The following is a 24371-nucleotide window of genomic DNA, read 5'->3' as shown; positions in this document are numbered from 1 at the left end:
TTTTTAATATTACTTATTATCATAAAGATATATTTACACACTTTACAGAAATAGAAAATAAAAACACAAAGCTACGCATGAAAGGGAAAAAAAAAAAGTACTCCAAGAGCTAAAGCTTATCTTTTATAAATTAGAAACCAAAAGTTCAAATATGTACACAGTATTTCAACCATTTCTGACACACTTGTTTTATTTTATTTGTCATTTATTTTTGCCCACTTCAACATCAAAACAGAGACAGGGGACTGTACATTTGGCCTGGTGAGTAATATTGAGCACACACCTTAAAACGGAATATAGGAGTAATACGTTGTCTTTCTGCTGGAGACCAAGTAACACCGTTACGCCAGCCTGCAATTGACACGACACTTTTCACGCGGATGGAGAATGTGTCACAATCAGCGCAGGAGGGGAGCCTGTGCGCTATTCTAGGTGAATTCTAGTCTCATTTGCCAGGCTACAAGATAATGTCGTTTCCCACGGGAGATCAAACCTAGTTATCCTTTGGGCGGCCCAGGCGATGGGAATACACAGGATTGAATATCGCCCGCGTTGAAGGGGAACAGGATGCATTTTGGGAAAATGATAGAATGTCTCATGTGCCGACCTTCGGGTCTAATTTCAGATCGTTTCATAAATCAAAGTGTAAAATAATCGTGGGATTAAAGCAAATCTTCTTGTGTGAAGGGTAGTAAGTAACACAGGCCTACTGAAAAAAAATCTCAATCCCGGTCAAATCCTTATGGACAAAACAAATAAATCAAAAAGAACGTGGGGGCCATGTGTCAGAAGAAACCTTTTCTAGCAGGAAAACATGCTAACAAGTGCATAGGAACATTACTCAGGCCTCGTGATGCTCACAGAGAAGAAGAACCGGAGAGGAAACATTGAGAGGCGAGGAATGGTTTCTCTTGCGTAAGCCTTGCTGGAAAAGACCATTAGGGCAAATGGTTTAGCTCCCCGAGCAGAATGTATCGGTTTACCGTTGCAGCCCGAGGCCGAACGTGCTTGTCCTTCCACACCGCAAGGCCCATTAATCTGATGTGCTCCGGGCTAAGATCTACAACAAAAAAGGAGGATGCCTGAAAGCTTTCACGCGTCCACGACATATTGTGCTGCAGACTACTTTTCTATTTTGTTACATCCACAAAAGATACAACGTTTCAGACTGTAGTCAAAAAGGTAAGCTTTGGACCACCAGCTAGTCCCAAAAAAAAAAAAAAAAAAAAAAAGACAACAAAAAATGTGTCACAACACAGTGGAGAAAAAAAAAAAAAAAAAAAAAAACACATTCCAAGCCAAGAGACTCTTGATTTCAGGGTGTATTTTTCCAGCAGCATAATGTAATTGCAAAAGTGCAGCCTGGCGAACCCATGCAGAGAGGCCTTGGAGCAAAGCCACGTGTATTTGTTGAGACGACTTCAAACCGGACACTTTGGATCAGCGGGATATTTGGCTTGGAATTTTGGATTCAGTTAAGCAAGATTCCAAATGGGGCTGACGTCGGTTTGCTCTGGTCTCTTGAAGGGCAGCGCGGCCGATGCCGACGGCGAGGATACATTCATGAAGAACAGTGCGGGTACAGACGTTTGGTTCCGTTTACAATAACTTCCCAGATGGGGGCGGGCCGGAGAATATCGATTTGAACGCCTCATCGTGACCCAATCGACTTCTGGCATCGGAACTTCCGTCCCTCAGCTATCCTCCTCGCACCCGAGCACTTTTAATGAAATCTACATCTCTGTCTGAGAGGATTTAAAAAAAAAATAATAATGGTGCAACTGGAATTGCACTTCACGGTGCCCAAGGATTTAATACATTTTTAATCAAGCTATAATCTTGGCAGTGTCGACTACCACTGTGATTTTTTTTATTTTTATTTTTTTTAAATTCTCTCATAATAAAGGCTTGCAAGCCTGTACATTTGATTCAACATATTTGCATGAGACACGGCGACAGAGAGAGAAACAGTGGGGGGGGGGGGCCCCGGGTTTAAGATCAAAACGTATCCTAGATCGGATCTTGCGCTTTGGTCCTCGAGCCTAACAAATGACGAAACGTTTTGGTGTTTGACACGGTTGCACACTGAACCGGCCCGGCGATGGAGTGACGGAGGGCGTCGAGGGGATGGAGGGGGAGGCCGGGGTTCCAGTCAAAGCCAATTTAACCAACGAGCTCAGACTACGTGGCCCCGGTCAGCCGCGGGGAGATCCATCTGAGAAAGATTAACTCCGAGGTTTAACGAGGGTTAGGATCAAAGCCTGGACCACCTGTGCCATGGAAGAGCTGGCCGACTGGCAAGGCAACTGTACCCGACTCGAAGTAGGCAAAAGATCACAACTGGAAAGCGCCGCGACGTGGAAACGGTTATATTGTACTACACGCACTGAGAGTAATGCTGTTTATGAAAATATGTTGATATAAGCTTTAAATGTTCCAAACTCTGATTGTTTTATATGATAGACTGCTTTAGTACAAGCCTCTATGCTAGCACCCTGAGAAAAATAAAGACTTAAACACAGATAATAGATAAACAGTGATCTATTCCAGTATGATGGAAAGGCATACAGTATATCGTTTGGTCAAAGGTTTAAAGCAGCTGTAGGATTAGACAGTAGGAGCATTAGTGATGGACTAATCATGAGCCAAGGAATAACCTGGTAAAAGTGGGCGTGGATCCTGCGAGATTTCACATTTTTGACACTTTCTCATTGAATATTGCAGGGGGAACAAATCCAGGCATCCAGGATGGATGACCTCTTTGAAGGTTTACAATTCGGCTGATCCAAACTGGGAGTGTTCGGCCAGGGTCGTGGTGGCGTTGTCATTTTCTTTAGTCTAATTGAACTCATCGGGGCCAACATTGATTCACCCCTTACTTCAAATGCGTGTCAGTGTTTCATGACTTGAAAATAGAGGTAACTTCTTCCCTTCCCGGCAGCATTTGTGGAGCGGCTTCATTATTTGGCACTTCATTAAAAGGCAAGGCGGGCCTGTCAGTGGCGCAGACCGCCGCCGCCAGTTAACAGTCGTGTGGCAAGAAGGTGGTAGACTTTTTTTTTTTTTTTTTTTAGGTATGGACCGGGAAAGGGATTTTGGGTTTAAGGCTCATCCGAGCTGAAACATGCCGATACTAAGACTTGGAGCGCAGTTTCCCAGCGGCAAACTAGCTTCATATTACAGAATCTCCTAAGTATTGTCGAAGTTCTGTCGCTTATATCAATTATTTAGACAATATGTGTGCTCTTGTTTCAGTTGAAATTGATGGTGCATGTGGATGTCATTGGAAGATGCAAAGCACAGTCAGATGCAACACTCCTGCCTTTCTCATTGAGTATGAAACTGTTGACTCCTTTAAGCAGTCGACATCCAAGCTATCAAATGATAATAATCCTTGACTAATTAACCGTTGTTTCATCAGCACCCTCTGCCATTAGCGCGGCCATTAAGCTGCTACACAGCGACATCGTGGGCCGCTGTAACCTTAACTCTCATTGATGAGGAAACCACACCATAGAGAAGTGCCAGATGCTCTAAGATTCTGTAAGCGAGAGAGTTTGAACCGGGCTCCCTGTTGGCCGCATGTCATGCAACGTGTGTGAGACTCTCAAGGAGACCGCTGTGATTGTGTCTAAAAAAGCAAATGATAGGAGAAGAAAAACAACATTTGGGAGAAGACAGAGCTAGATCAAGTCGTTGAAGGTGACAGAGGAATTGAATCGTATAGCTCGGGGCTCAGTAACTCCCCCACCACCCATCACGGCCCTCCCCCGTTCCTCCGTAGAGCTGAGGGTTGAGCGGCTTGTCCTGATTTTTTCTTTTGTTTTGTTTTTGTTTTTTTTCTTGTGGAGAGAGTTGCTTGAAGAACCAGCAGGTGCTATGGACATCATTCTTCAGGCTGGGCAAGCATAGGCCCTTCGCAGCAAGGCCCCCCAAGGCAAAGGAAGAGCATAGAAATCAGAACCTGGGGGAGGGCGCTTAAAGCAGTGCCTACAAAACAAGAACACAGAAGTATCATCAGCACACGCCCTCTTTTTAGTTTTTGTTCTTGATTCACACAGACATTTCACTTTCATTTCAGGTACGGGTGCCCCCTTGGGCCATATTGTACAGAACTTTCTCTGTGTGGCACCACATGTAATCTTGCGCTTGAAGAAAGAGTGACGTAAAGGTTCATTCAGGCATGTCTCGACCAGATTTCATGGGCCTTCGGTAAAAAACAATTGCATATGTCTCATGTGCGACACAATCGCAACGTTATTCTATGCTTGGGGTACAGGATCAGCACTTGTCCAAATGATATCTTTTATCGTCCGCTAGCGTTTTATCTTCTCCCAGTCTGTGATCGTTTCCCAAGATTCCCCGTACATTTGAGCTCTGTTGCATGAAAACAAGTTGCCTTCACTGATAAGGGCCCATTCTTGAGTCAAGTTGGCATAGTTCTGCAGTCATGTAATGTCCAGTGAAGTGACGTGTATGTGTTTGATCTGCGCTGAGTTGCATATCTGTTTTGTTTGCCGGGTCCTTAGAATGATCTCACTACAGTTGCTCGAGGTCATACACCATATCCAGAAGGAGGAGTCGCAGACCTACTCTACATTTTTGATGCGGGAAAAAAAATCATTGGAAATCTCCATCTCGAGCTTTCTCACGTAGGCTCTCGAGGGGCTTTCAAAAATCGCCCGTGGCTTCCAAATGTGTAATATCCTGTCGTCCTTCTGTCTTTTCGTGGCTTGACATTTATCAAATTGGCCTAACGGAATGATTGAATGTGAGGGCTGGTGATCAAGATGATGTCTTTCATCACACATCTGGAATGTGTCAGGATGAGACATCCACGTTGCTCGCGGCGTCTCGAGGAATAAAAGCTGATCTGTCTGATGATCCTCTGACATCTGCTGGTTGACGGGTAATACCATCTACAATCACCACCTCCAACTATAGGTACAGTTTTTGATTCGACTCTAGTTTTGGATGTGGTTGGATTGTGCGGTTTGTCAGTGAAGAGACACACTTAGCCAAACTGTAGTTGATTGGCTGGTTGTCTCATTCCCCGGTTTAAAGTAGAAGCTCTACTTAAGGGGTAGGCATCATTTCTGTGTTCTGACTAAGAGGAACTGGCAGGTTATCTATCACCAGCACAATTTATTGGTGCATTCGGACCACCGACGAGCCACACTCTTGGCGTTGTAGTCGTTTCAACTCAACAGACTCTGGGTTAACTCTGGGATGTGGTTGCCAAGAATATATTCCCTCATGGACTCAAAATTGGGGAATACTCATTGATGACTTGACAACCAGAGCAAATGGGATTTTGAGGTCTGTTTAGTATTCATCATTACAACAAGTAACCGGTTACTTCTAGACCCCAAGCCATCCTACTTTTCCTAAAAGTCTTTAAATGATCAGACTTTGAAGCAGAGAGGGATGTTAAATGATGTTTGCAGAGACGGCGTTGTGATTTACTCAACCATTGAATTTCTAGAGCCACTTCCCTATTGTGTTGCAAACACTTAGCACTCACAAGTTGTTCAGAGGGTTCTCTTCTGTTGCCGTCTGGCCAAGAACACTGGGTGACCAATGTTCCGTCAAATGCATGTTACTTCTTAATGTCGCTCATTGTTTGCTATTATTAAGTCCTGAATGGAAGGCACGATGATAAACTTCAAAGAAAACATAACTCCAAAATAGAAAAACGCCATAAGGATCATAAGTCCCTGTGGATGGTGAAACCTCTGTCTCGCTGTCCAAATTGTGTGGCTCTTTCCTCTAAAGCGATTAAGCATGCCTTGGCACCCACGGGCTGCAGCCTCCTCTCACTTGGGCTTGAATTTATGGCGGCTCTTTGCGGGGCAGTGTTGTCTGCCTGGGCACCTCCTGGGGGGGATATTGTGTCTGGGAGAGTTCCCCTGTCTCTTAGCACGTTTGGGAAAGATGTCCGAAGAGATCTTGTGTTTCTGAATGCACACATATTCATGTGTTGCCGTTGCTTTCCACCAAGAGATGTGCAAACATTGGCGAGTGCAGTAGGCCAACCGTGTTGTATGTGCTGTACATTTGATCTTGTTGCCCTTGCATGTTTGAGTTTCTCAGTGACGCCTCGTCTGTTTTCTTTTGAAATACAGCAAGTTTGCTTTGGTTCAGTGCCGAAAATCAAACTGTGAATAGGTGAGAAGTAAAATATTGTCTCGGAATTTTGATGAAAGATTTTTCACACAAGGGATTGTTTGACTTGACAGCAAGTGAAACATTCTCTCAAGCACTGGAGGTGAAGCTGAGAAACTCAATCCTAGAAAGTGTTATCTTTGCTAAAGGGTTTTAATTGATTAATCAGATGAACAGAACTCACTTATTCCAGCGGAACGGACCCGAAGGTTAAGTTTCTAACAATCACGATGTCCCGTATGGTTAACCGAATGAGGTTTCTGCGGGACCCGCCTGTGTCGTACAATAAAGGCATGCAAGTTCATGAATCTGTTGAGACGGGCCCTTTCTTTTAAAGTCAACAATAGCATTCTTTCCAATGAATACAAACTTTCCGGTACTATTGTGAGAGTTTTGACTCTTTCATCACCACAAACATTCAAAATGATTCAATGCTGTCTAAGAAATGTTACGAGCCTCCTTGAACCTCACCTTGCTCTAGAACGGCATTGGCCCCTTGTGGGAAAGACGGGGCCGTGGGCGTCTCCTCTTCCAGCCGGCTGGTCTGTGGCTCTGACCGCCCCTCGAGGGGCTTTGCTGGACCAGCTTTCTCACTGGAGCTGCTTCCTCCAGCTCTCTGCCATGTTCCGTGGAGGCCATCGGACCTGCGAGATCCAAGCACAGGGAGAAATAAACCATTACATTTGGATCAACAAGTATGAATGTCACATTTTGATGATGGTCTATTAGAAGAATGTGTAGGAAGACAAGGAGATAATGGATGAGGCACCACGAGACATGTATGGATATATGTGTGTGGGCTATTTCAAGCCCACCTAGTACAATTGTCCATCAAGTGTGTGTGGCGGTAGCTAATGCAGAGCAGATTTACATAGTCGAAGCAAAAAAGAAAAAAGAAAAAAGCCCATCCCTTGTGTTTCATGTCTCAGTCACTCTGCCTGTAGATTCTAAGAAACACCTCGCAGTGACAGGACCTTGCCGAGGTGCATCCTATCGCTTTGTTTGGCCCCAAGATTAGAGATGAGCCTGTGCGTCTCTCAGAGTGTGTGCGAATGTTTGAAGTGTGTGCGTGTGAGCACTGGCGTGTTTAAGAGTGATCCCAGATGTTCTCTGTTAGCTATTGCTGAAAGCTGGCCTGGTTCGTGTAACAGCCTGTGGTCCAAAATGCTTTTGGTCCACCTCTGGTGTATCTCGGCGTGCTCAAACTGTCATCATCTGAAAGATCCTAAGCACCCTGTTCTGGAATGGGATATTTATAATGGTAATCTTTGACTCCATATTCAAATTTTATAACCCCATAGAACACGTAGTACAACATGAAAGCCTTGATGGATGGAGCTGTTGATGGATTGTTGAAATGATTGATGTTATGATATCTATTCTGGTGTCTAAGCCCCTCTGATTTGAAATCAATTTCTGTTTTCCTGGTTTCAATTTGAGTTCACCGATCTCCTCTGCACCTCCAAGGCTGCTTCAGAACAAAGAGAGAGGGAACACAAATTCCCACTGGGCACCGTCAAAAATCTGATTGACATCACTGACACGGGGTCATGACATTCCAGTTTGCTCGCAGACACTGGCACCATTTTTAGAGTTCCCCAAAGAGTGACCTTTGGAAGCTTTACAAGGGCTCGCTGGAGGACACAGCTTGAGATAAGTCACAGGGTGGACTGCAGCGCTGAGGCGGGGCGGGAGTGGCAGCTCAAGTCACTTAAAAAAAAAAAAAAAAAAGGTCGGAATGAAGGTGCAAATAAATATTTAGATGTTTAAGTTAACAAAGTGCAGCTCGGACTTTAAAGACTTTGAATGATTGACTTTGTTTTGTAGTATGTCAGAGCAGGTTTCGTCCCTATCTGGCAGATCTCATCAGATCCGCGTATAATTTGTCGTGCTTCGGTGGGATACACATAGCAGTTCGCCCCCTGAAATTCAGAAGAAATTCGGAATAGCGATGATTTCCCGTAAGATCCTAAGCTATAGATTGATTTCGAAGGTGGGCAAAAAAAAAATCACTTGATCATTCTTACTATAAAGTGAGTAAAAACTCCATCAAGCACTCAAAACACACTTTTCTTAAGTTCACTAAGGTTGATTTTACGAGAAGTTAGGAGGCTTTTGAATCTTTTCCAATGATTAGCAACCTTCGTCTGTGCTATACTGAAAGAATTGTCAACAGGAACAACTGAGAGAGCTGGGAAGGCGTTTGTGAACTGCGTCACTGCGCTAGTTCATTGAGTGTTTTCTACGTGTTATCCCTGAAACGCCAGACGTCTCGAGTTCCATTTCCACACTAATCCCCTTTAGCAAGCACATTACACGCTATATTTGTGGCAGAACACTAGCTTAATTCATGGACCTGGAGAGAGAAAAAAAAATCCCTGTTGCATATTTCCGCATCTAAAGCCCATCTTTGCCGCCAGGAGCTTTAATCTGCACATTATCCTTTTGTTATTGTTTCTTGATGCAGAGAGAGAAAATGGGACATTCACACATTCTGAAGATATTCTGCTCATTTCTTTCCAATCCAAGAGGCTGAACCTTAATGCACGCGTTGTTTGGGTAGGTTTTAGGGCTAACTGAAGCATCCTGGAAGGATTTAGCCTTTCCGGCTGGCAATCAGAAGTGACTGAAAGACTTTAGGCCTCACCTTTAATGTCACTTGCATACATACGTTCTTTCACCACTCTGGAGTTTGAATGAAGTTGCATACTTTTTCCTCAAAGACAAAAAAAAAAACAATGTCCAAGACACGGGTCAATATCTTGAACGACTGCTCTTTCGCACACTATATGAATTGCTTTGATTGGTGTTAATTGGTGATTTAGCAAAGAAGTGATAAAACTATAGCTGACTGTGTTTACGAGGAAGTTCCTTTTGGTGGCATTTTCAAGGTTCTCACAGTTTTTGGGGGGAAATCCACATTTTGGACGAGTTTCCATTTCCTTCCAATTCATCCATATGGCATCAATCTAAACATCCTAGCCTGCATTCACACCTCAATGGCCAGGTGATCTGTGAAATGACAACACCACAATCAGACTGCCAGAACCCGTCTGCTGTCGCAGTCGCTCATACTGTCACATCCTAGACAATTTCCACGTCCACTCGGCGACCGCTACGCACCGGGTCGAACATCCCGGCCAATCTCAATCAATCCATTCTGTCCAAACAGATAGAAAAGTGTCATGACAGCTGCTAAAATACCCTGCAGCCCCGTGATAAGACTGGCAGTATGGATTAACTCTCGCAGCCTGTAGGGAAAGTGACTTGTGTGACAGACGGCCACATCTCAGCTGTGTGGAATACAGACCAGCAACAGGATCAAACCTGATGGATGTTGCCGTGGCAGATACTATGCGTGCGTGTGCGCGCGTGTGTGAGTTATATGCACGCCTGATGCATATTTGATCTCCATCAGCAAGGATATTTCAGCCACCTTATTGCTTTGAAATTGGAAGCAGTCCCTCTTGTATCTTCTTTAATCTTTTCTCATGAGAGATACCCGTGTTTCTCCTAAGCTGCTAACGCAAAAAAAAACTGTCAGGATAACATATGTCTGACAACAATAAACCTCTTAGCTCTCCTCTCCGATGACCTTGGTCCCCCATTTCTCTCTTTGCACCAAATCTTAACTCTTATCCCCCCGTTGCTAATTCTCAAATTAAAATATAATGTATGGGGAATTTGAAGAATGTCTGGATGCTATTTCCGCATAGATGGATGTAGCGTGTCGCGGCAGGATGCAAATGAAGTTTGAGGAGGATGGGGAATAGTTGTCAGTGCACAGATGAGCCGCTCGATTCTCCGTCCTGGTTTCCTGAGGCGAGATGTTGCTGTTGTTGTTTCTTCAAATGGCTTTCTCGTCCGTTTAATCACGGCCCGGTGCGAAGAGGGGTACTGACAGCTCATCCGTGTTGATACTGCACAACCCGTCATCAGCATAGCAGCTTTTAGGGATTGCTATATATCTTCCAGGGAAGATGGGGGGGAAAAAAAATGGCCATCCTCTGATTTAACGCCAAGTTCATCGGCTGCCCTCGTGGCAGGCGAGAACAAACTGCACATCGCAGCGCTGCCAATGGGCCGGAGCTGCTTATGAATAGTCGTAAAGCTGATTTGTGTGAACCGAGTGCCAAAACAACCACATAACAAATGTCCGCGCTTGTAAATGGAGCGACAACACACATTTTTCTGTCTTTAGAGCAGCAGAGATGAATTTACGCAAGACTGCGAGTGGAACAATAGCGCTTCAGAGCTCATGTCGCAGCAGATGTACACGGGCGCCGCTGTCGGCCACGGACGCCGACATTTAATCTGCGTTCGATATTCTCCGGTTGATCGGCTCTCAGATCCTAACGGCCGTTTGTTTACCCGCCTCGCGCCGATTGTGAATCCGCTGCGTCGCAATCTCATCGATCAAATCTCACGGCCGGATGAGCTCCTCGCGGGCGTTTAATCTCTCCGCCGAGTTCACTTTATCTGACACCTCTGCGACACGCACTGCAGATTGGACAGATGTGCACGTAAACAAACAGCTAGCAGAAGAAGGAAGTTTGCCATCGGAGTGCTAAAGTAAGATACTTTAGGTACTGGAAATGAACGAAACTGCAGTTTTTGTTTTGGGGGTGCGCCCATTTTGCCAAGCCCACGGTACGATATGGCACTTTGGCATAATAATCAAGAAAAGAAATGCTAATTTTCCATCCTCCATCCTTTTTCTGTACACCCTGGACTAAGCACTAGTCAGTCGCAGTTCGGCATTGTGTGCGAATGACAGACGACTGCGTGAACCACTACACTATCATGTCCAAAACAAAAATGTATCCGTGTATCCCCCACCATATTGCATTTTTTTTTTTAAAGTATTTTTATTTTATTATTTTTTTTATGGCTTTTTACAGTACAGTAGTGCCTTGGGATACGAGTTCGATTCGTTATCGCAATTCATCTTTCCCCACTGAAATGAATGGAAATGTCATGAAGTGTTCCAGCCTCCCAAAAGAACATTTTAAAATGTTTTAATGAGAACAATAGCACTCTATAATGTTGTACTTTTTAAAAAACATACATTAATGACATTATTAAATCGAATTTTAAAGAAACAGTGTTCAAATATCAGTTGCTTGAGGGGTTATATATGCATTCATGATTATGTGTTAGCATTAGCATTAAGCTAGTGGACCAAGGCTAAGATGTTATTTACTGCAATGCCCTTGTACGTGAGAATCACTCGTATCTCAAGGTCGCCGAAGCCTTTTATCGAACGGCGGGAGAACAGTAATAAAACACAAACACAATTGGCACACTAATGCAGAAACTGCTGTCAGCCGCAGCTCACGACCAGACACTCACACGCATCAAACGCCACCCCATCAGGCCCCGCACGTGGGAGAATTAAAACTTGTATGTTTCTTTATATGATCCCTCCCTCTATATTGTGGATTTTCAGCTGCTGTGCGCGCGTCTGTAACGTATCACGTGCGACGAACTGGGGTTCGCTGTGCATACTAGTGATGGTGGATTCCCTCCAAATGTGTATGTGAATGCCGACAAATGCTATGACTGAAGACAGAAGGGAGTCGATGACTAGAACGCTGGTTAATCCATCACAGCGTATGATGGCAATCCCCAGATATCATGCAAAGACGCGGCCTAGCATTTGAGCAACAGGAATGTTTTTGCTTTTTGTGCTTTGGATGCTTTTGCAGAAATAGCACCAATTCGGAAACTGTTAAAATTATAGTTCCGCCTCTCCCAACTGGGATGCACGGTTTATGATTTGATTGAATTTGAATCCCTTTGAGCAAAGGATAAAAATGAGCAGTAAAAAGAAAGTCTATTTTTGGTCACACAATAGAATTAAGTGTCAATGATTGTCTCACTGCAACCGCACATTATAATATGTTCCTGGCAGTTATCGTTAGTAATAAAATACATCATAAAAAAGAGAATAACAAGCTCCGTGGTTGCGGCGATATTGACAATGTGCGAACCTCCTGGGTAAGCAAACATGATTTGCCTTCGCCGTGGAGAGGAAGAATGAGTTCCCCGGAGGGTGTAGCCATGGTTATCGCGTGACGTCGGAGGAGCAGACCCGCGGTCTCCCCTCCTTCATTCACTAAACGGAGAAGAGAGCCGCTAACCCGCACAGCCAGACGCGGCCGAGATGCTTGCCACGGCGTAAGAACATTAGAGGATCAGGATTATTTAGCCGGGATGAAGCGTTAATTGTGCTAGAACAATCCGGAACTCTCTTAGCCTCGAGTGAGCCCCTCGCGCTGTCACAGCATCACATTTGAGAGATTTGTCAGCTCTCCCCGCACACGTCCATCCCACACATATGGGAAGGTGTCGAAACAAGCGGGCAGCTCTTCGCGAGCCTTTTAGTGTCAGATACGATGCCCCCCCCCACCCCCCAGTAATTCTGGGCCTTGGCAGAAAGTGGCACCAATTGCTGACTTTCAGACCATGTTACCATGGCAGCCACCATGAAGGCGCTCAGTTCGGAGCAAAAACAATCACACGGTCGGTTGAAATAATCAAAGTTTTAATGCAGGGGTATCCAAACCATGGCCTCGGGGCTATGTGCAGCCGGTCATCCGGATTTTAGCGACTTCAATTTAGCATATACTTCAATTTAAAAATGACACGATTGTATTACTCACTTCGCACACTGAGCGGCAACGACGGCGAGACGAAGAAATTCACTGTCATCGCTCACGTCTTTGTTTCCCACCATTCACACATCATTCACAATCGCTAATGGTGTGACTGTGTCAAGGTCAGGTTAGGACCGATTGCTTTTGGGGGGTTTTCTGAATGTGATGCTGCTGCTGCTCAGTACAGGCACAGTTGTATTCTAGTAGGATACAGGACCGCTGGCCACCCAAAAATCTTATCCAGCTGGGATTTTGTAAAATAAATCGCTTTTGGGCAGACTCTTCGCATCTCCAAAAATCACAACTTTTCAGGAAATCAAGACCAAAACGCCATCTTGCTTAATTGACCAAACGCTGAATCATTCAAATTTGTATTTGACCTTATATTGCTATCATATACCGTTGCACACCAACATCAGCATACCACCACACTCAATTGCTCAATTATTACACTGTCATTGATGAAAACAGTAGGGCATGTCGCCCGCGGCAACCGATCGCATCAAAGTCGGCGCTCATGCTGAACAGCTGACCAGACAAAAAGCCTTTAATACTTCACAAAAGCAAATGACTGGGGTTCCATCAAGTTCATCAATTGTTTCTCTAAAGTGTGAGAGCCCTGATTTAGGCAAGAAACAAAACATGACTTCATGGCTGATCGGTTCTCTCTTCATCAACACATTAGAGCGATACATCTTTACTTACTCCAATGTATCTGAACCTATTTTAACTTATGATTGCCTAAAAAAAACACACACACCCAGACTTTCGATCTTAAGGCGGCGCAATGCCGCGGACGCTCCCGCAGAGTGAAGGAAGAGGCGGAGTTTTCCAGCGCTTCTCAGACAGTTGAGTGTTCAAGAGAAATCACACACATTTGTTCTCAAGCTATTTTCAACACGAAAATTGGTTACTAATACATAAACAGACATCGTGGGGACAGACCAATAGTATCAATTTGTGAAAAAAATATTCAATTGACCATATTTGGACGAAGAAGGTGATGATTAAAAAACAAAAAACATCATCATTGCATGACATGTCTTTCCCTAGACTGATGGATTGGTTTTACCGTGTTAAATACATCCAAGGTGAAGAATGTTAAAGCGGTCCTTTCTTACCCTTCGATTTTGTTTGTATGCGGCCCTCGGAAGAAAACCTTTGAGCCACCCTGTTCTAAATTCATAGATTTCATGATCTATGACGACGATATCTGTGATTTTAAGCCTCCTCGGTGTTTTGTACCATCTTTGATTTGGGCCGGGTCGGGCTGTTTGATATGCAGCATTGTTGCGCTGCGATAATGCCGCGCTTGTGGCCAAGCTGAAGGCCGCCTTTGTCCATTAGGACACCAAAGTGCACGAAAAGTTTCTCCCGCAACCCCCACGAGTGAAGGTTCAGAGAAAATGAAGATGAAAAACAAGCGGCCCGCGACTTTCTGCAGATGTCCCTTTGAGTCAGCCTTGCCTTGCGCCCGAATTAGCGAGCGTATGAAATGATGAGGTGTGAGACGGCGTGCTCGCCGATGATCAGAGCGCTGCCAGTTCAAAGGGCCGCCGGCAGCAGCGCCGAGCCGGCTAATGAAGCTCTCGACTCTCCGCGCTACTTGACTGCCTGTCGCTTTATTTGCAGTCGCACTTCTAGTTGGAGGGGTGAATTTGTGGCTACAAGGTTACTGCGGGTTGTGGGGGGGTTGGGCGGGCTTCTGAACTCCAGCAGCCAGACTAAATAACTCCCCCAAAACGTTCCACCGGTGAAGTAAAGCGACAGAATCTGAAGTCGCCAGCCGGACTGCGAGCCCAAACGGGATAAGCCGTTATGGAAGATGGATGCAGTTGAAGTCCACCGTCTCAGAATAAAGGGCGCACCAGACCAAAGCTGGCCGCCAACCAAGTGCTGCGTCTGTCGCTGGAACCATCCTGGTTATTGTAGTCTAAGCGTTTCATTAAGTGTCTTGAATGTCTTCTTATGTCCTCCTCCACTAAACCTAGCTCCTTCCCGCACAAAAAAAAATGTGAAACCATAAATATGCCGGGGTCATACAAACAGATAACTTGCTTCAAAGTTGCTGAACCTTTTGAAGGCATTATTCTTTTCGAGCTTCCACGAATCACCCAAGAACTCTAAACACAAACTTGTGTGGGGAAAGTTCCAGCACTGATTGCATCTTCAGCAGCTTGTCGTTTGTGTTGTTCTCTCAAATATAGTGGGTTTATTCTCTTGACATTTACCTACATGTACCTTCTTGTCGCCTGAGAAGAAAGTTTTCTTGGAGTCCAGCCATTAGTCCTAAGAGGAACATTAGTGCAGATTGTAGCTTGAGGGCCACAATTGCACTCCTGCTACATCCCAGACAGCGTCTGAGAGGCTAGTATCCTTAAAGATGGCATGTCAAGGGCAAAGGAAAACACAGCCCCGCCCTCTCCCTCGCTCTTGTGTCATCATCATCATCATCACCATCCCACCTCCCCCTGGGCTGTGAACCCGCTTTCTCCTATTTGACGGGCTGGAGGAAGCGAAACAGGAGGGGAATGTCACTATGCAGGGGCCTTTGCTCTCCCCACAACACACTGTATATACACTTGCCATGACAGGAAATAGCAGCCACGTTGCATCAGACTGCGTTGGCTCCTCATGCTTAACCCTGGACACACTGGGTGGACTACCTGCAGCTTAAGACGGTGGTAGCTTTGCATGATATCAGTGGAAACCGTTTGCACTTATTCTGAACCCAATCACGGTGATCTAAATTAGATGTGGATTTATGCTGTAATAGGAGTAGCGATAAATGAGGACAGATGGATCGAGATGGAAGCTGCCAGTGTTGCAGATGAACCGCAAGGTCTTCCTTGGTGTAAACTGTTTCCATTATATGGATAAATGTTTATGAATGGTTTTGCTAATTTTATAAACATCTGTTTCCATTCTCCCTAACACTGGCGAGGGGCCCGGTACTGATCCAGGGGAATCACCTGTGCGTAGGCTAGACCTGTGCTATTATTCAGTGACAGGTCATTTGACTGACAAGATTTAAATGTGTGAAATAGTCGCCCGGCGAACAACTACACCTGCATTCCAACGACGCAACAAGTGCGATGAATAATGCATGATTTCACTCTCCGGTGAGTGATCTCCACTTGTGTAGGAAACGGGAGGGACGTTGTGATTTTCAAGCGTTTCCTTCAAAAGTGAGAACACGGCGAACATGACAGTTTGAAACCACTTAAGAGGCACCACAATAGCTTAGTGATGGAAACATGTTGCCCACGTCCCCCGCGGGAGAAACTTTCAAAATCCAGACCGAATTCTCCTTTCTTTGACCGCGTCTTCGTTGTAGTCCCAAATCAGACTGAGAACAACCAACTATGCTTCGCTTTTAAAACACATCTGAAAAGGTGTAAAAAAAAAAAAAAAAAAAAACGTTGTTTCCTACCGAAACATCCAAAGCAATACTTTGTAATCTTCTTCAATTGAGCATGTAGGTAATTAAAGCACCTGCATTCCTAAAGAGTACAATATTTATTGTGGTCTGACATCTTGTTCATAAAAGTGTCCGCTCAGATCTTGATCAGTAATTTGATCTGCCACGACAACTGCTATAAATGTATAATGTTCAAAGAGGGGGTCATAAATAATAATCTTACTGGGCACTGCTGGGAAGCTGTTATTTGGGGGCGGGGGTATCTGTCTCTAATTAAGGGGGGGGAACAGCGGGTCCTCAAGAAAAGTTCTGACCATCACATGGGATTTGCTTAGCCCTCCCTCGGCACCGCGTCATGCCCGGAGTTCAGGTTATGCCCTCTCGATTTTAAAGGTGGCGTACAGGAGTTTAATTTGCTCCATGACTAATGTGTTCGTGTATCAAATCAATTTTCCCCATTGTAATACATTGAAATGCCATTAATCAGTTCCAGACAAAACATAGCAATTTTTTTGGTTAGGTTTTTAATAAAGAAAAATGACAAGGTTTTTCTATAAAACCATCATTTCAAAAAGAATGTAAAGAAATGGACTGTTTTTCAAAAGTCTACGTAGAGTAATCTTCATGTTTTGGATTTATGCCTTTAAGGGGTGTGGTCTAATGCAGCGATTCCGACGCAGATTTTCGTCTAACGCGGGTGGATTTGGAAGGTTTCCCCCGCGATGAATGCGGGGGGCGTTCACTGTACTCGGTGTTTATAATTTGGCACTTTATGGGTGGGCTGGCACTCCAGCACCCCAACTATCTTTTTTTACGCAAGCAATGAAAAAGTACCTTGTCCATAATATTTCCCCTTTAAGGGTGCGGTTCGCACCATCCACCAAATGAATGTCGTGTCCTGGCCGGCCATAACCGGCTGTGAGATTTCCGATGAGACAACCATCCGAGCTCCTACGGGGATAGCCTTGCTCCAAGTGCACCCTTTTATTTTAAAGTCCCTCGGCTTTTCTTTTTTTTTTTTGACTTGCCTTTGCTCTTTTTTTCACCCTCCCTCCCTCCCTCCCTCCGCTGCATCTGCTCTCCAGAGAAGATCGAAGTGAGTAGATTTATTCATTCAAAGGGTTCTGAATTGCATTACGGCAGCCCGGCGCTTACATATGCCAAAGTCTTCAACAGTCTCCAGGGTGCGTCGACCCGAAGGTTAGCCTTATATCCCCACCAAATGATTTAGGATTTTTCTCTCAATCGCTCCCTTAACTCCCACTTGCTGCGGAGCAGTTGCGGGTGCCATTCACTAAGCTCACGTCAGGCGATATTTCACAGACGTCTGCATGTCTTTAATTAATGCGCTGGTTTGAGCCTCGCACGTGTCTCTGTCCGGACGACCAGTGTGGCAGCTGGCACGGCATTCTTCACTTCAAAAACTATGGCCACAATATTAGGCACACCTCATCCCAATCCAGTGAGATCCAACGCAAGAGCATGTGTTTTTTTTCTTCAAGTTTATTTATTTGATACTCAAAGGGTCTCACAGGCCCACAGTCGGCAAAGATAGACGAATATGAGCCCCCCGAGGGTAAACTCAAAACCCCATTGGGGGAGAAAATAAGAAACCTCAAGAAGGGAGCACAGATTGAGGGATCCACCTTTCAGGATGTCAAGTGGGCAACGTTGATCACGCAGTACAACGTTCACCGAGTCGACGATTCACTTTCATGCAGTTGACCACATTCGGTTGTTTTGTTGAACAACCTTATGTAGCATAAGGTTGTTTAAAAAAACAAAAAAACAATATTGTCACCGTCCAAGAAAATGCTAAATCCATTTTGAATTGATTATGATGATATACAGTGTGGGACAGAATTTATGAATCACTTGTTTGTTGTATTTCCAAATGTGCATGTTTTATTGTTATTTTATTTTGGGATTTTGTATCCTAATGTGCTTAGCCGCTTATTTAAACATTTAAAAAATCTTCACAATTCGAGTATGGCGCAAGCTTAGAGAAACGTGTTCAATGTGTGAGATTGTTTTGCTAAAACACAGAACATCAGTGAAGTCTGCACAGTAACGGGTGCATTAATTCAATGTATACATTTGTGTGCTAACAATACATTTTTCATGAATTTATGCCTGGATATGATATGTGTCTCCTTGTTTTATAATATTTAGAGTGAGCGCATATCCTGTATCTAAAATTCATGAATTCTGGCCCATATCTCATTTAACAATGTTTATTATAGTAGGGCAGGGGTGTCAAACTCACATTCACAGTGGGCCAAAATTAAAAATTGGGGACAATGTCGCGGGCCAAACTCAATAATTAATGAAAAATCACTGCGATGTGCATGTTTCCCTTTTCTGCAGAAATGTAGCGTTAAGGTTTATCATTGACAACAAACTTACATTTTGCTTAAACACTGAATCTGGAATAAAAAAAAACTTTAATATTATAAACACGAGAGATCAAATTTGCAATACAAGACATCAGTGGTATTTGTTTGTTGTTTTGTGTTTAAATATATAACATGAATTCTTCTGTCTCTCCATCTTCTATTTATCTATCTCCAACTACCTTTCTTTTTGATGTAAATCTTTTTTCAAAGGCCAACAACAAAACAACCCAAAAAAATAAGAATGTCCCTCAATAAAAATCTAAACCTCAAACTATTAAGTCCCTGCCTAGGAGTTGATAAAGGGCATTAAAAAAAAAAAAAAAACAACATGAATTCAATGATGTTCTATTCTTTGTTACAGCCACGTTGCTGGTCTGTCTTTTACTTCAGTGAACAGACAGTCTCCCTCCCACCTGTCTTGGAGGTTAACCGTTTTCCATCTTTCGTTTGGCCATTTTTGGGAAGGGGAAGTGTAAATTTGCTCGAGGAGACCGGTAGCATAGTTGCTAACGACCGCGACAGAAAGGGAAGGCGCGCTCGCCGGTCTAGACCGATGGGCAGACACACTAGCAAAGCATTCTGGGATTTGTAATATTAGTGGCGCATGTGCTATATACTGGCGGGACAGCTCTAATACTATATCAAAAATTTGATATGGTCTTGCAGGCCAAATATAATTACATCGTGGGCAAAATTTGGCCCCCGGGCCTGAGTTTGACATATATATATATATATATAGTACGGTGTTAAATTGCACGACTGTAGATTACGTTACATCACTGTGTATCAAATATTTTGGTTCCCTCAGTTAGCTAGATGAGAGGCAAAATATATAAACCCACATTCACTGCCAGCCCTTGTAGATAACATGCATATCTGACGTGCGTATATAGCCGTCAATGGCAGCCAATGACTTCAGTAATAGTTAGAATTTTTAATGCAGCTCTTGTTTTGGATCCCATTAGATTGGTTAAAGGTGTACCTAATCAAGTGTCTTGTGTGCGTATCTAGCCATGTCAGTTATTGGTCGCCATGCAAACACCTTTTTAAAGCTCGAGTTTAGGAAAATCGTATTATTCTTGCAGTGGACTAGATCTGACCCGCTGTGTTTATGAGTGACATAATAACTCGTGCACGTCAATTTCACCGACAATCCCATGCTAACATTCCCACAGTCCGCCCCCTCCCTTCTGTACAACACTTATTAAGATACTCCTGGACATCTGGAAATGTTTAGCAGCGTTTGTTCTCTCCTCAGTCACCGAAATCACATCCAAAGGCACAAACACCTTCTTTGCATTAGCGCGCCCCGCGTAATGATTTACACTTGCCAATCAGATGCTGTTTTCTGGCCCCCTCTGAGATGCTTTGGCTGTACTTTGACCCCGTGACGCCGGGTTGAGCGCTGCAGCCCGGACAATACATCAAAGTTTCATACGGAATAATAGCGGCGCTGACAACTCGCATGGTATCGCCCGCTTTCCAGGCAGCCGATTTCTCGGGCTGATAAAAGCAGCGCGTCAGGGCCGCATGACTACCTCACCTGTTTACCCAGCTCGAACAATTACGCGTGTGTGCGGGCGCACGCGTGTGCGTACGTGTGTCAGCTGCCATGATGTGTTGCTATGGGCTGCAGAGAAATGGATGGATGCCCTCGCGACAGACACAAGGAAGGACTGTTCGCATCTCGAGAGTCCGAGCGAGAAAGAGAAAGAGCGATCGGCCTCGGGGATGAATTATGGATGGCACACGTCTAAAGCTGGAGCGCGCTCTTGAGCCAGAGTGCTTTTCAAGGATGGGTAATTGAAGTGCACAGCTAGAGGATGGCAGCATTACGCAGAGAAGGCCGCTGCTCTTTTTGGGGGGAGATGATTTAGAATTTTACAAGGTGCTTGGGTACCACTTCCACAATAGCATTTTCAGCTGCAATTTGTTTTTTGGGAGTGTGAAAGTACTTGAAATGGCATCCGAAAGTGGATGCCTTTTTGTTTGTTTGTTTGTTTGTTTGTTTGTTCGTTTGTTCGTTTCCCCAAAGAGATCAACCATAAGATGTAGAAAGCAAAGAAAAGGGACCATAGCACTTTTGTAGCATTGAAACGCTTCTCAAATGAAGTTTTTATTTATTTATTTTATTTTATTACTTTTGGGCAGTGGGGTGTTGGAAGTTATTGCGATGTAACGTTGTTGTTGTTTTTTTTTTTTTTTTGTCTCCCAAAACACAGCATCAAATATCTACAATGGATATCAAAGTTGACACACCCCTGTTTCAATTCCATGTTTTTGTGTTTTCGAGACCAAGATCAATCATTTGTTTAATGTGACTTATAACTTCTGTTTTTCATGAGGAAATCTAAAAATAACCAACGGAAATGAAGTAGTTGCACAAGTTTGCACACCCTCTTCTACCTGGGGTGGTGGCAGTCTTCAGAATTTACCAATCGCATTCAAACTCACAATAAATGGGAGTCAACACTCAACGACTGCCATTTTGAGTGCCTCTGATTAACCCCAAATAAAGCTGGAGCTGTTTTAGTAGGCTGTTCCTGGCATTTTCTTTGACTTTCTGAAGGTTTTGTGCTAACGTTGACTGGTATTTGGGACTGTTCAGAATTCCATCCACCCTGTCTGTGTCCCCAATTCCAGCTGAAGAAAAACAGAGAAGCCAGAACATGATGCTACGCTACCATGCTTGACCGCAGGTGTGCTGTTCTTTCGGTGATGAACAGTGTTGCATTAGCGCCAAACGTACCTTTTGTAAGTACGGCCCGGAAATTCAAACTTGGTTTGTTTTCGTTGGACCATAAAACATTTTCCCAGAGATTTTTTTTGTGACTTTTAAGCAGAATTAGATTTTTCTGGCTTTCACCACCTCTGCTTGACTACTATACTGATAATAAATGCTGCCATACCATATATGTGTTAGTTACACTTGTCTGCAAGATATATAAGATTCAGTTCAATTTCTTGATTATTTGCTTCAAAAAGTCTTCTTGCTTTCTGGGCGCCACCTAGTGGGTCCCAAGTGGCCGCTTAGCTCACTCATGCCTCAGGCTAGTGGCGAAGCATGGCACGTTTATAAGCGATGAATCTATTTTGAAGAAAGACCATCTCAATTCAACTTTGTGTCCTGCAGTTAATAAGCAGTTGGGGCGTGCATTGATTGACATCATGTTTCTTCATGTGGTGACATCGCCAACTATTGGCCTGGCATGTGAATTACAGTGTCTTCAGTCGGCGTCGCAGGGCCAGTGAGCGTTATGTCAACAATGCCTGTCCATAAGTGAAACTTTCTGAAAAATGTTTCCAGTGAACGTACCCTCGCACATGAAACCCTTAAATCCACTCTCGCTCCACAATGCAACACTGTATGCGTACATGCAGTCTCGCGCCCTCGTGCATGTTTGCCTAATTTCCCAGACACTTGCGCGGCTTAGACAGATGCCCGATAAATCGGAAGCGCATTTGTCTTCAGATAAAAGCCTTCACACCTACTGCCTACATGCAGAGCTTCTTCCGACACCTTCCCGCGACGGCGCATGCTGCTTGTGCCTAGCAGACGCACTCCAGCTAGCATCCCTCCCCACACCCATCACCGCCGCAACACACTTGCCTCCCTTCGTCTCGACCAGCTCCCGTTTTCTCCCTTCCTCCCCATCTACGGGGCTCTGGTACTATACGGTAGCAGCCCAGGGGTAGAAAAACGAGGCACATAAGCGGCATGACTGCAACAGACACTGAGAGGGATAAGCTGCGGTGAACAGCCTTGTGTGTGTCCCCCCGCGGGGCTACGCGAGGCGCCGGGCGTGCTTCGCCACACGCAGGGGTGCGAAAAACGACACCGGCCGTCATGATGCAAGATAATTGCTTCCTATTCCGTCGCGTCAGACACAAATAGCGCGTGTCGCTGTACGGCAAATGCGCAGGGAAGCATGTGAAGTGGACGGTGCCGCTCTGGCGGATCGATAAGCGGGATGGACGGCACCCCGGTTGTACAGCCTCTTTTTTCAAATCCTGACATGCAGCGTCAGTATGGACTCAATCACACCTCGCAGCCCGTAGAATTCTCCAGCCTGTGTGTGTCTTCCAGGCCGCTGTAGTTGGGAGGAAGGTGATAATCCCAAGAATGGCCCGGACATTTACACAAGGCCAAACTGTTTTTTTTTCACACCACGGTGTTACCTGCATCACATCTGCAGGCTTGGCCCATCCTCCACCCCCTGCCCCCTCAAAGAAGCCACCTTTAAACCCCCCCCAAGGCAATAATGTGCAATATTAAACATCACATACATCCACACACAGTCCGAGAATGGCTCCAGCAGCACTTTGCGGAAATGTACTGTGACAAGGCGTCAAGACTGAATCGCGGGAGAGAGGATCCACTCATCTGGAATGTGTGTCTTCTCTTCACCGACCTGTACAACAATTACGGTCCTCATTATTCTCGCCACAGGAGGCTTCTATAGGCAGCGTGTTTCTCTGCTGCACGATCAAAGTCACGAAATAATCATCATGCAACGCAGGTCAGATGGAACACAAGCCCGACAATTCGTCAGATTCCCGCCGAGGCTTGTGGAACATGTGCCGTGCATCGCGTACATTTCATAACAACAGACTGCCGTGCGCCCGTCAGCCGCACACACGAGCCTTCGGTATTCCGTTTGCAGCTCGGCTTCGCGTCGGGGTGAGACTGGGGGGGGGGGTCGTGATGGGGATGATAACGACGCACCTAAGCCAGGAGAACACATTCAAGTTGAGGCCATTTGAACCACTGCAGTGCAGTACTGTACCCGGCCAGGTGCTCCTGTATTCCTGCTGAGAGCCCACACATGCTGGGTAACTGATCAACCGCACACACAAACACAGATCAAGCCCGCAGCAGTACAGACGGGACAGAAATAGAAGGAGAGGAAAAAGCAAGAAGAAGCTGCGCGAGGGCTTGCCTCGCTTGTACTCACCAGCACTGGCAGAACACAGCAGAGACACCAGGAGCACAATCACCAGCGTCAGAATCTTCACATTCATTTCTGCACTCCCCTCTGGCTCGCCGCTAGTCGCTCGCTGATATACTGGCGTGCTGTGTGTGTGTGTGTGTGTGTGTGTGTATGTGTATGTGTGTGTGTGTGTGTGTGGATGGGAGGGAGGCGAGAGAGAGTGCAAGTGAGGGAGAACCGAAGAGACTGTTTGCTCTGCGCTCTCTCTCTCTCTCTCTCTCTCTCTTCTCTTCTCTCTCTCTCTCTCTCTCTCTGTGTGTGTAAGAAATGAGTGTTGTCTAAATGCGTATTTGTGTATCCGTGCGTATGTGACAGCACCAGTCCAAAGACCGGAGGCACGTCTCTATCCGAGCTCCCCCACGGAGATGTGTGTCAGGAAATGAGCAGCCGAGTTCACTGGAACTGTCTGTGAGCGTCTCTCTCTGGAGGTCCCGCTCGCCTCGGATAAGGAGGCCGCCCGGTCGTGCGGCTTATGTATCGCAGACCCGCTAGGTCACGGAAAAGCCACCTCCCCCCGCCCCAAGTCAGTAAGTGTGCAGGGGCCGGGAGTTGGCAAAAAGCGAGGGAGGGGTGTGACCAAGCAGAAGAAGAAGAGGGAGCCTGGAGGTGATGGCGGCGGGCGGGGGGGTAGCGTGCAGGTTTATGGTAATAGCCCGACAGATGCTCTCGTGGAAATTGGCAAAGCAGGGCAACGTGCCAGGAGGGCATCAGAAGAAGCGGCTGGAGCGGCCCAAAGAAG

The 24371-nt window shown here is 45.3% G+C and overlaps 2 protein-coding genes across 3 annotated transcripts in view; one reads left to right on the top strand and one right to left on the bottom strand.

The window, feature by feature from the left end:
* The window catches only part of xpnpep2 (X-prolyl aminopeptidase (aminopeptidase P) 2, membrane-bound), an 81150-nt gene that overhangs the window by 735 nt on the left and 56044 nt on the right, over positions 1-24371 (top strand). The window lies entirely within an intron of this gene.
* apln (apelin) lies at positions 1273-24064 on the bottom strand. Its single transcript, XM_061685715.1, has 3 exons — positions 23597-24064; positions 6637-6809; positions 1273-3990 (listed from the first exon to the last, which is right to left on the bottom strand). Exons 1-2 carry the CDS (start codon positions 23661-23663, stop codon positions 6643-6645), a joined length of 234 nt encoding a protein of 77 aa, XP_061541699.1. The 5' UTR covers positions 23664-24064; the 3' UTR covers positions 1273-3990; positions 6637-6642.

The sequence above is a fragment of the Phycodurus eques genome, chromosome 9 (assembly GCF_024500275.1).
Source record: "Phycodurus eques isolate BA_2022a chromosome 9, UOR_Pequ_1.1, whole genome shotgun sequence".
Classification (NCBI taxonomy): domain Eukaryota; kingdom Metazoa; phylum Chordata; class Actinopteri; order Syngnathiformes; family Syngnathidae; genus Phycodurus; species Phycodurus eques.
This window is presented reverse-complemented; position numbering and strand designations above follow the sequence as displayed.

What these genes read in the sequence shown, in the direction of transcription:
- apln (XM_061685715.1), bottom strand. Translation starts at nt 23,663, where the DNA reads ATGAATGTGAAGATTCTGACGCTGGTGATTGTGCTCCTGGTGTCTCTG. An exon ending in GCTGTGTTCTGCCAGTGCTG is followed by an intron (nt 6,810 to 23,596) that starts GTGAGTACAAGC and finishes TGGATCTCGCAG; the next exon opens with GTCCGATGGCCTCCACGGAA.